General features: G+C 40.7%; 1 protein-coding gene across 5 annotated transcripts in view; it reads right to left on the bottom strand.

Annotated features, from left to right (window-relative positions):
• Positions 1–12,941, bottom strand: part of Zbtb44 (zinc finger and BTB domain containing 44) — a 46,166-nt gene that overhangs the window by 7,973 nt on the left and 25,252 nt on the right. The window contains exons 3-5 of one of the 5 annotated variants that reach the window (XM_006510215.4): positions 5,788–5,872; positions 3,571–3,734; positions 954–1,254 (exon numbers count right to left, since the gene is read on the bottom strand). In XM_006510215.4, coding sequence (XP_006510278.1) covers positions 954–1,254; positions 3,571–3,734; positions 5,788–5,872 — 550 coding nt within the window. The remainder of the gene's footprint in view (positions 1–953; positions 1,255–3,570; positions 3,735–5,787; positions 5,873–12,941) is intronic. The other 4 variants (XM_006510216.4, XM_006510217.4, NM_001115130.1 and 1 more) reach the window with 4 other exon arrangements.

Here is a 12,941-nt window from a genome sequence, read left to right as displayed (position 1 = left end):
TTATACATCAATAGTTTAGAACTGAAATGATATTTTTATTTTTTCAAAAAAAGTTAGTATAAAACTAAGAGTTTAGAAGGATTTTATGTTTTGAGAAACTAAGGATTCCTACAGAGGTGAAATTCTAATGAAGTATTAAAAAGCACACATAATAGAGTTTTATGTCTACAGAGAACTTAGATATCTGACATGCTCAATCAGCAGCAGGACTAGCAAGAGAACTGTATTTACTTGGATAACCTATAAATCACTAATATATTATTATTACAGTGAACCAGTGATGCTAAAAAGCCAGAGCACTAAACTAATAAACAGGAGACGTGCTGGACCTAACCACCTCCATGTCAACAGGTGCCAAACATGCTTTCTGATATGTGGACACTCCTTTACATAAGGCTTATTTATTTATTGTTTTCCCAGATTTGGTTTCTCTGTGTAGCACTGGCTGTCCTATAGAGCAGCCTGGAACTCAGAGATCTGCCCGCCTCTGGGATTAAAAACATGCACCACCAAGCCTGGATATATAAATTTTAAAGAGAACTCTGCTAACATTTATAGTCTGACCTATACTCTACTAAGATATACGTGACGTGGTATATTTGGTAATAAGATTTAGTTAAACCTAGTATATTATATATACGATATATAGTATATAGAAATTCATTTAACTCCATAAAAACAAAAACCCAAGAGGACAAATAGTCTTCTGTGGGGATATTTTTCCTATTTATTTTGTAGGAGATATTTTAAATACAATATAGTATGACTTTATAACTTAGGAGACCTACCAAACTTTCATCAGATGAGGAGATCAGAGTATGCGCAGTGGCAATTTAAAATGACTGTGACTAACTAACTACCTGGCAACCTGACAATAACACAGCAGGCTGCCCTAAAAGCAGGAGAGTTCAGAAAGCAGTTTTTCCTGATGGGGTTTTCGCTGTGCACCTCACCTGCTCTGGAAGTAGTTTGCTAGCTCTGATGCTTCATGGTTCAGACTCCTCAGGTGCACGATTAAATTTCCAGAGTTGGTGAACATGGCGCCACATGTTTTGCACTCGTAAATCCGAGGCTTGCGGATAATGTGCCGGGAAACCCTCATGTGGTGTTTATACTCCCCGAAGGAAGTGAAAGTGGCACTACATATCTGGCACCGGAAACAGCGTTTACCTTCGTGCTTTAGGCGATGCATCTTTAGCGAGTAAGCCCTGGTAAACTTTTTTCCACAGCAGTCACACTGAAATGGTTTAATTCCTATAAAACAGAACAACAAAATACCATCTGAAAAATAAAATAGACTGACAGGTCATAAAATCACACATTCCTGAACAACAATTTTATAACGATAGTTAAGAGAAAAAAATGCCAATAAAACAGACTCGATGTTGTTTCAGAGGTGGTTCAGGATATGTGAAGTCACTACTGTTTTAAAAAGGGCAAGACAGGGAAGAGGCAATGAGGGAAGATATACTGAATTATTTTCTGAATGTTCTTCTAAATGATGTACTTTCCAGACTTCAAAAATTAATTATCCTAGTTAGCTTTAAGTGTCACCATGACAACAGCCTAGAGTTGTATCAGAATGGAGTCTCAACTGAGGACCTGCCAGAGGTCAGATTAGCCTGAATCTGTTGGGGACTGTCTGGATTGCTAGTCGGTGTAGGAGAGCCCAGCCCACTGCGGGCAGTGCTGCTCTCCGGCAGGTGGTTGTGGGCTATATGAGAAAACTAGGGAAGTGCGAGCTGTGACCGAACCAGCAAGCAGCATTCCTCCATGGTTTTGTGTCAGTCTATGTTCAGATTTCCCTACATAATGGATTGTGACCTGTGCGACTAATAAACCTGCTCTCCCTTAAGTTTTATCACAGCAATGCAGAGGAAATTAGAAAATTAATTATTTCATTTGTTTGTGGACCTGGGATGCACTTTAGAGCCTATGCGTACTACGCAAGGGTCCTACCACTGAACCAAATCGCTAGCTGTAAAGCACACCTAACCCTCACTATTTATTTATACACCCCAAGTCCCCAATAACAACATGTATTTCACTGGAGAGGTTTACCCTAAGTGTAACCATCACCTGGTTGTGATGGTTAGTGCTGTCAATTCAACAAAATGTAGAATCACCTGCAAGATGGGTCTCTGGGTTTATCTTTATTACGTTAGCTGATGTGGGAAGATTCCATTAATTGCTACTGGGCTCTTTCCCTGGGCAGGGAATTCTGGATGATATCAACAAGAGGGCAAGAAGAAGACGCCCATGCATGCATTAGTCACTGCTCTCTGCTCTTGACTGGGTTGATATGACTGGTCCTTTCAAGTTCCTGTGCTGTGTGACAGTCTTGCCATGGAGGACTCACTGTAACTTGGCATTGTGAGGCACACAAACCCCTTCTCCTTTAAGGGGCGTCTCTTAGGATAGTTTATTACAGCAACAGAAAACTATGATACCATTTTAGACAGAAATTAAAAAAGAAAAAGAAAAATTCTAACATCTCTGTATGTAACAATCATGACAGGCTCATTAAATAATAACTGGCTTGAGTATTTAATATTGTTAGGTATTAATAAGGGAGTTACAAAGAATATTAAAAGTTTCATTATAGTTACTATCACACTTTGTGGGGAAGGAGGCTACAACTGCAGAACACAACACAACGTGTGGATTTAACAAGGTCACAGGGAAGTGGCACTGGGACAGAGACTCCGAGACCACAGAGAGCCAGAGACAAGATGCAACTGACAGCATCAGTCACAGACTCTCAGCCTTCAGGTTGGGGTTTTACTGTTGACCTGTGTAGCATCACTACACACAAACATCACTGAAATTTCCTACACGTTCATCTAGCATATTTTTTTCCTATCAAAACAACAACAACAACAAAAAAAACAAAAAACAAAAACAAACCAAAACAACAACCAAAACACTACAAAGTTGACTAATCTTTTAAAAGCAGATACTGAGAGAATTAAAACAAAATATGAAATCCTTTAAGCAGGTTTTTTAATTTGACGGAGATTTCAAACTTACAGAGAAGTTCAAAGAATCACCTATGTACAATTTTAAACTCTATTTGTACTTGTGAAACATATACCTAATATATACAGTACCTAGCTTATACATTTACCATACATATCTGCCTCTACGTTTTAATCAGAATACTAGATACCCGTGGTAAAATATTCTAGTCTTCCAACATTTCAAAAAGAGACCACAGTTAGCCAATCTTGTCTCATCTGACTTGTCAGGACTGCACATTCCTTTCCTGTTCTGCAGTGTACCTCCCTCATCCCACCCAGCCTCCACTCCTCTTCCCACTCCCTAAGCCCCTTCCCCTCGCTTAGATGCAATGGAGTCTTTCTATTATACAGTCCAGGCTGGCCTCAGATTCTAGATCTGCCTGCCTTAGACTTGAGTGGTGGGATTAAAGGCACTTGGCACTATGTCTGGCCTGGCACAAAGTCTTTTGTATTTTAAGCAGGATTGCAAAGCACAACGTTTTTGCCTGCCTGCCTGCAACCCCCCGTGCCGCCCCCCCCCCCCATACAACAACCCTGAAGGTGACATTACCTGAGTGGATAAGCATGTGCTGTTTTAGATTCTGAATACGGGTGAAGCGGACCCCACAGGTTGGACACTGAAACGGTCTGTCTGGACCATTTGGACTTGGCCGCTCTGTACTGCTGGTAGAAGGAGCAATGTAGAGTTGATAGGGATACTGAACATTTTCCAATCTAAAAAAATAAACCAAAGAAGGTAACGAGGCTCTGATGTTTAAGTTGAATACACATTTCTGTAGTCCAACTCTTAAATGAACAAAGGAAGCAACAAAGACTTTTAAAAACAGATTTTCACTTAGAAAAATGTATAAAGCAATGTAATTGTCTAAATGTCCAGCATCTTTAGTGTGGACATAAAACACAAAACAGATCCCAGGCTGCTTTTTAGATGCCCTTCACCTCTTTAATTCCCTCCTTTCTTCTGCTTTAACTTAGACCCTTATTTCACCCTTTAAAACCTGTGACAACTGTCTTCTTGTAGAATAAATTCTCAACTCCCACAAAAAGTGTCTAAAACTACTCATATAGGAATTTTCTCTTCCCAGTCCAATTTCTGATCATACTCTCCACGCCTCAAAATATACTTTATACTAAATAATTCCTCTAGTGTGCTTTTATGCTGTGTTTTTACCCACTGAATGTCCTCTATGAGCCTACCTTCTTTGCTTAAGTTGTATCCATTCATTTTATAAAATGAGCTGATCTCCTCTTCCTACAAGCCTGAACTGGCCTACTGCTTAGGTAGGTAATGGAGGCAACCCCCTGCAGATTACCCTATCTACCTTCAACCTCTCTACTTCCCTGAAAATTAATGGTGCTCTCAAGAGAAAAGACTTTTTATTTCATTTCTATACTCCCATGACTTAGCAAAGTATTTAATAAAGAACAGACTATTTAACAAATTTAAATGGAGGAATAAGGGCACGAATGCTTATTTATGCCTTTGCTAATGTATACAAGTGATTTTGGTTCATAATATCCCAGGGTTATCTACTTAAGAATAATACATCTTTGAATCCTTCAAGTTTTCAGCAAGTACAGGTATATGTACAGACTACTCTGCACTCTGGGGAGCAATTCTTCCAGTGGAATCTATATTCAGTAACGAGAGACAAACAATAAATAATTGGGGACAGAGAGAGGGTAGAGAATTCAATTAGGAAGACCCCTACAATGACTGAGTGCTGGTTTAAACTGGTAGTCAAGGCAGGTCTCATCAACAGTTGACACTAAGTCAACGATCTGAAGGTCAGAGGCAGAGGGGCAGGAGAAACGTTTCAGGAGGCTCTCTCTTCCAGGGCCTGGGTTTGAGTCCCAGCACCCCCAATGTCTCACAACCATTTCAAACTCCAGTCCCAGAGGATCTAATGCCCTCTAATAGCTTGTGCACGCACCTTGCAGAGGTGTGGTACACAGTACACAAACACGTGTAGGCAAAACACCTGTACACATTAAATTATTAAAAAAAAAAAAATCTTATGAACTAGAAAGGCCCGAAGGGAGGAACAAATCTGGAGTGCTGTAGGAACTGATGAGAGTTGGCAAACTTGGATCATGTAGAACATTATAAAAAGTAAGGAATTTAGATTTTGTTTGTTTTTTGAGACAAGGTTTCTCTGTATAGTCCTGCTGTCCTGGAACTCATTTTGTAGATCGGGATATCCGCCTGCCTCTGCCTTTCAACTGCTGGGATCAAAGGTATGTGCCAGCACTGCCTTGCAGGAATTTAGATTTCAAGTAAAAACCATGACATCTTAGTTAAAAATAAAACGATCTGGTAGTATACAGAGAATGGACTTAAGAAGCAGAAGAATGAAATCAGGGACCAATAATTTCCAAAGTACTAGAGTAGTCAGGAGAAAGACGGCAGTGACTTAAACCAGTGTAGCAGTAGTACAGAGGAAAAGTGAACTAGGGATTCTGAACACAGAATTGAAAGGATTTAAAGATTAGATTCGGGGCGATCAAGTGAGAAGCGATGAAGGAAAAGGGAAAATGTATAGTTCTCAGGGGCTGAATGAAGACAAGACCTTGGAAATCACGGGTGGCATCAAGAACTACACTTGGCAAAGATGAGAGCAATCATCCCATCTATAAGAATAGGGGATTAGGCAGTTTTGGAAATGTGCAAAACTGTACTCAAGTTTCAATCAATTCCTTATACAAGTTTGAATTGAGAGCTATAAGCAGTCTTCACAAGAAAAGGACATAGCACGCTGGCACTAACCTGTCATCGTCATCTGCATGAGCATTGGTGCTAGAGGTGCTCTGAAGTGTAGGCAATCCTTCAGTGACTCCTTCATCTACTGAGCCTGCAAAAGGAATTGTTAAAAGGGACAGTTGTTAATGTTTGGTGCAAATAACCCAAGATGCTAACTGCAAGTCACATATCCAACCTCTAACTTATCTAGTGTTCACATCTTATTAAAGTGTAGTAATGTTTTACACACACACACACACACACACACACACATTTTTTTGAGTCAGGGTTTCTCTGTGTAGGCCTGGATGTCCTGGAACTCATGCTGTAGACCAGGCTGGTCTTGAACTCACAGAGAACTGACTGCCTCTGCCTCCCAAGTACTAGGATTAAAAGTGTGCCACCACCACCTGGCTATAAACCACCTGGTTATATTTTATTTTTGATTAAATGTTCATGTGATTTAAAAGTAAATCATATAGGGCCAGCAAGATGATTTAATAAATGTAACTTCAATATTTAAAAATTTCAGGTATATTTCTTTCATAGGAACCTTGGGAAAATAAACAGAACAATTTAAATCCAAACTGGAATCCACAGAAAATTAAATGATGTTGATACTTATTTAAGAAAGCATTGTTAAGCTGGGTGTGGTGGCACATGCCTTTAATCCCAGCACTTGGGAGGCAGAGGCAGGTGGATTTCTGAGTTCAAGGCCAGCCTGGTCTACAAAGTGAGTTCCAGGACAGCCAGGGCTATAGAGAAACCCTGTCTGGAAAAACCAAAAAAGAAGAAAAAAAAAAAAAAAAAAGAAAGCATTGTTAATTTGTACCCTTTAAGAGTTACTTTATTGTCACAATTTTTACAGTCAATTTAAAGAACAAGGGTCAGGTCTGAGAGATGGCTCATCAGTTAAAGAACACTAGCTGCTCTTCCAGAAGTCCTGGGTTCAATTCCCAATACTAACATGGTGGCTCTAAACTACAGTTTAGCATTATCTAGTTATAAACTTGAATTATGCATTCATACATATTCATATTCTTTATATATTCTTGCAGCTTCTTCATATACTACTGGCACGCATTGTTATAATTAGTTTATTTTCACTGTTATAGAATTTTTTATAACCCATTTCCTTGTGAGGGAAGTATGGGATTTTCTACGAACTCTGCTGCTGAGAATGCTCTTACAGAAGTAACTTAATGCACATGTGTAGAACTCAAATCTCTGCTCTATTGGATTAGAAATTATATACTTCCCTATGTTTTTAATGACCAGTTATCTTAATCATTTCACATACCCTGGGCTGGGATGTAGCTTGGTGGTAAACCTAACATGCAGAAAGCCTTGAGTTCTGTCCCTAGCAATTCCTTCTCCCAGCTCCTGGGGCAGGATATAACTTCCCAAAGTCTAGCCAAAACCTTCACAACTCTCCACATAACACAAGGATGGCTTACAGCCTGTACTTCCTTTCCTACTGGCTTTGATCATATAGCAAATTTTCTGGTATTTTGTTTGATTAGGCCTGCAGACATTACTGCTCTGTTGTGTAGACAATGCTGATTTATATTTTTCCAGGCTTTGCCGGTTTGACCTTAAATAGGAGACTTATTTATGATTAGTTTTGCCTGATGGAGGTCATCCTTGAGATTTTCTAGTAAGGATTTAGTTAATTTGAAAAAAAAAACAAACTGCCCACCTGAAAACATCTTCACTTTATTTTTTTGAGTCAGGGTCTCATGGAGCAGGAGGTGGCACAGACCTATACCCAAGCCCTCAGAAGGTGAAGGCAGGAGTGTCACAACTTTCTATCTTTTTGATACTTGAACCCTCTGTATCCTGAGCTGCCCTTGAACTTATATGCGTACCTGTACCTCCTGAGTACTGGGATTACAGAGTAGGCCACTATGCCTGGTTTTCTGCAGAAGTGGTGATTAAACTCGTATGGTAGGCAAGCACTCTACCAATTGAACTACATTCTGATCCTTCGTTTTCCCTATTGAACTCTCTGTATGTAGCAATCTAGATTGGCTTTTACTTTTCTTAGGACAACATCCCACAGGGCTCAGATGTTCTCTCCTTTATATATTCGTATGTTTTCCCACACCCTGCTTTTTCTAATATAGTCTCTATTTTTCCTGTCTCTTCAACAAAATATTAAAATGATTTCTTAGACTCTCAGTTCTTTTTTTGCTAAATTTAATCTGCTGCCAAATATTCACTAAGATTTTAATTTTGTTTTTAGCTAGAATTTTTCTTCTAAACCTGCTGTTACTTTGTGTATAATTTACTGCTCTCCAGTCATTGTTTAAACCTATTAACTGTGTTGAGTAAGCATATTTGCTAGACAATGTCCAATGGCTTTCTGGTCCCTTCTACTCCAGGTTTCTGTCATCTTTTCCTTGTCAGTATGTCTCTGTTGCCTTGTTCCCTTCTTACTCTGGTTGTTTGTGGCCTTGTTTTCTGTCTTTTAAAATCATTTATAAGGAACCAATTTACTGGGGCTGAAGTAAATATGATCTCTTCCAAAGGTTTATGCTTGCTTCTGCTAGGTTCTTGAATGTGACTTGTAACTGACTGGTTTGTCCACATGCTGTATAACCAAGATGATTTTATGTGCAATCAGGAAGTGTCCCCCCCCCACCACCACCTTTTTCTTGGCTATACATGTAAATACCAAAGGTAGACACCGCATTCCTCCTTGAATGTACTCTATTATATAATGAACTCAGCAAGGTCTCACTTGAAACCAAAACTCACCAATTCAACTAGTGTAGTTAGCCAGCTTGCTCTGGAGGTCTGTGGGGGAGAGTGTCCTGTCTTCTAAGCAATTACATATATGCCTCTATGCTGGTTTTATGTGGGTGCTGGGGGGATCTAAACTCTGGCAAATGCTTTACTCACTGAACTATCTCCCCAGTTCCCTCCTTGCTTTTTGTCTGCCCACTGCCAAAGGACTGTTATATAGTCTCCTCGAGTTTCAAGGACAAGTAGCAGGTTTAGTTCTAGTGTTCTAGTCTTGAGATGAGAAATCTAAGACTGAAAAACTTGCTTGTACAGAAATCTGGTTTCTATATATACCCTTTTCTCTGTGTTTGGCAAGTCCTCAACACTCGCACACCACCTACAGAGTCTATTGCTAGTTGTGATTTACTATATTATTATAAGGCCCTGTCAGTGTGGATTTGTTTGAGATAGGGATCTCATCTGGCTCCTGCTGGCCTTGAGTTCCTTATGTAGTAAAGGCTGGCCTTTAACATCTGAGCTTCCTGCCCCCACCTCTTCAGTGCTGGGAGTACAGGCATGTTGCTGCCATGCCCAGCTGAAAATCTGCTCATTTTAAACTCTCAACAGCAAGTTTCGATTTGCAATAGAAGACCTCACTTAATCTCTCCTGAGAAAGGAAAAAAGGAGGAGCAGAAAGGAGCCCGGAGAACTTGTGGAGAGCTAGAAAGGCTTCTGGAGAAAGCTTCAGAAATAACCTCTCCCAGAACAGAACCACCAGGCACACTGTCTGCCTGGTGCTTCTTACAAGGAACAAAAATCAAATAATGGTAAAACCTTCAAATGGAGCTGCTTCAACTTTCCCTGTTTCCCATTTAGGATTCTAAACCTTTTCAGAATAACCACAGCCCAATGTACCATTTCTATAAGCACAATGGAAGTATGGTATGAACACAGCAAGGGAGGTTTGTCATGGCAGACACCAGGCTTTCATGGTTATTGTACAGCAGGTTCTTATGTCCAGGTATTCTTTCATGATCAACAGTAGGTTATTTGGAAGATTGCTTTTGAGAATTAAAAATGAGGGCTGGAGAGATGGCTCAGAGCACCTACGGCTCTTCCAGAGGTCCTGAGTTCAATTCTCAGCAACTACATGGTGGCTCACAACCATGGGATCTGATGCCTTCTTCTAGTGTGTCTCAAGAGAGCAATGGAATACTCATATACATAAAATGTATAGATACTACAACACAGACAGGTAAGGTCAGGGATCATAAAGTAAGGGAGAAACAGGACTGTGATGCTCAAGCAGGCACCCGAGCAGAATCTAAGGCTTCTGAGTTCTAGACATCAGCACTTCTCACTGGTTATATTCCTTGCCGTCATTAGACAGTTGGGAACTAAGAACTGTAGTACTCTTGGCAACCTTACGGTTCAGCCATGGCCTTAATGGCCAGCAGATCTGTATGAATGAGTTCGAGGCCAGCCTGGTCTACAGAGTGAGTTCCAGGATAGCCAGGGCCACGCAGAGACCCTGTCTCAAAACCCAAACTTTCTCACCCCCAAACCAACAATGACAACAACAACAAGAAAAACCAAAACAAACCAAAACCAAACAAACATAAGAACCCGAAGGAAGGGAAGAAGGGAGGGAGGAAGGCAGGAAGGACTAAATAGTAACAGTTCCATTTGTCTTGGTAACAACTGGAAAAGCCCCTGATCACTAGTGAAGATGGTATTAGTGTTTATAGGCAGAAATTTGCAAAACAAAGACAAAACCAGGTATGATAAGGGCAGGCCTGGATGTGTATACAGATCTGTGTATCAAGGCCAGGGTAGGCACCTCCTCCCTCTGACTGCCCTAGGGCTTCCGCCTGGCTTGGTTCTCCCCACAGTTGATAGCCCATTTGACTGCCCATCCACCTGGCCCCATTTAAACCTACCTGTTGTAGCTTTGCCTTTTCACCCTGCAGTGGACTCAACTCTGTGTTTCTGCCTTCAAGTCTCTAGACTGTGGAAGTGGGTTCTTCCCCATGGCTGCTTGGGTTCTTACTTTACTAGTACAGACTCTAACAGTCTACTTCTGAAATCTCTTCAACTCTGTTGTAACCTACTATAATCACTCTGTAAATCACACACACACAAACATACATTTACTGTGTGCTGAGTGATATGAGTGGAGATATTAATGATTAAAACTGGAATAAAAGAACATGTATTTACCTTATCAGTTACCAGTGTAGGTGAGGCCATTTGGTAAATTGCTGCCAATGAAGCTGCTGTATCTCGTGACACTATCGTTATTTGATAAATTCTGACACTGTCTTTAGTACAGTGTGTTAAGCCCAAGAGGGCTGAAGATCTAGTGGTAGAAAACTTTTGCATGCCTAGTGTCAAAATGAGCAAAGGAAAAAGGGGAGGGAAAGAAAAACAAGCAGCCTTAAAGCTCAGGACCAGCTCAGACCCTCTCAGGAGCAGGCCTAGAACCCTTAGCTAGCCCACAGTATTCTGTTAGACATACCTTCACAAGGTATCAACATCACAGCTACAATGCAAGAACAGGGTGGAAAATTCTACCTTGCAGACAGAACAAGATGACTAGAGTCACAAAGATATCCACAGCCTTCTCCTTTCTTAGCCAGTAAGTTATGGACATTGTAGACTCGTTTTAATCTGCACTTTTAGAAGATATTTATTGAGTTCCGTCATAAAATTATGCCTGTTTTCTGGTATCCATGGTACTAAGCAAACTCTGCTTCCTGGAACACTCCCTAAAATTACCTACCTCAGGCTTAAATCCTCTGCTAACTCCTAAAAGTATCATCTTACCAAAAACCAAAACTCTAAAAAGCACTGTGGTGTGATCTCCGTTGGTGCACAGGAGCAGTGAAGTGAACGGCTCACTCCAGCTGGTCTGTGTGACAGGACTCTGACAGATTCTCTAGTTGCCATGCACTGGATCTTTGAGATACTGAAGATTGCAGATCCCTTTTGGGATACAACCTGCCCTTGCCTGGAAGGTAAAAAAATGTGAGCCAAGCACTTCAATGACTGCCCTTTGCTGTTGGGTTTTGTTTCCTGTAAATAAGGTCTTTTAGGAGTATTTTGGCTATTTAATCAGATACAAATTGTTCTTTGGTAAAACTGTTCTGTAGTCTTTCCAAAGACTTTTATTAAAGTAAGATAGCCAGTTACAATTGGGGATTTAACTTAGAGTCTTATGAGCAGCTCTTACAAGCTGATATAAAGACCTGCACGCTGCCTAAACTCTGTCACAAACAGGGAAGGAGCTGCTTTCAATAAGAAAAAGCAGCTTTGGAAATATTTTACAAAGTAGTTTTTTTCAAAGTAGTTATTTTGTTCCTCTGAAAAAGATGACCGAGTAAATTTGCCCATGAACATTTATATGTTAATTTTGAGAAAGAGGGAGAAAAAGCCTGCAAGATTTGCCTCAAGATTTGTATAAGAAAAAGCCTTTTTTTAATCAGAGAGGTTCCAGGGCTCAAACTTAGGTTCTCAGATGTTAGCAAATGACCTTACTCACTTAAAAAAGAACAAAACAACAAGTGGATCCCCCACCCCACACACAGGGTCTAACGTAGCTCAGACCTTGACTATGTAGCTGAGAATGGTAGTGTGTGTTACTATTCTCCTGGCTAGTGCTAGGATTACAGACTACACCATTAGTTTAAAAAGTGCCTAGCTTCTTTAAGTAGATTTTCAAAGTCTGACTTGTTATCCCAGCACCACCCAGGTGTCTGAGGTAAGAGGATCACCAGTTCAAGGCCAACCTGGATTACAATGCAAGACCTTTTCTATCTCTTTCTTTCTGTCTTTCTCCTTTTCTTTCTCTCTCTCTTTCTTTCTTCCCTCTCTTCCCCTCTTTCTTTCTCTCTCTTTTTTAAATGATTTATTTTTTATTATATATAAGTACACTGTAGCTGTCTTCAGACACACCAGAAGAGGGCAACAGATCTCATTACAGAAGGTTGTGAGTCACCATGTGGTGGCTGGGATTTGAACTCAGGACCTCTGGAACAGCAGTCAGTGCTCTTTACCACTGAGCCATCTCTCCAGCCCAAGACTCTGTTTCTTTAAACAAACAAAAGGTAATTCACAATTTTTATTTCTACTTTTGTCCCTTATATCCTATTGAGCTTTGTTCTTTCTCAATGTGTAACTTGTTATACACATACATAAAACTTACAGTGCTGAGCCGGGCGTGGTGGCGCACGCCTTTAATCCCAGCACTTGGGAGGCAGAGGCAGGCGGATTTCTGAGTTCGAGGCCTGCCTGGTCTACAAAGTGAGTCCCAGGACAGCCAGAGCTACAGTGCTGAGCCGGGCGTGGTGGCTCACGCCTTTAATCCCAGCACTTAGGAGGCAGAGGCAGGCGGATTTCTGAGTTCGAGGCCAACCTGGTCTACAGAGATAGCCAGAGCTATACAGAGAAACCCT

The sequence above is a fragment of the Mus musculus genome, chromosome 9 (genome assembly GCF_000001635.26).
Source record: "Mus musculus strain C57BL/6J chromosome 9, GRCm38.p6 C57BL/6J".
NCBI lineage: Eukaryota > Metazoa > Chordata > Mammalia > Rodentia > Muridae > Mus > Mus musculus.
The sequence above is the reverse complement of the archived record's forward strand: the minus strand, read 5'-3'. Positions and strand labels throughout refer to the sequence as shown.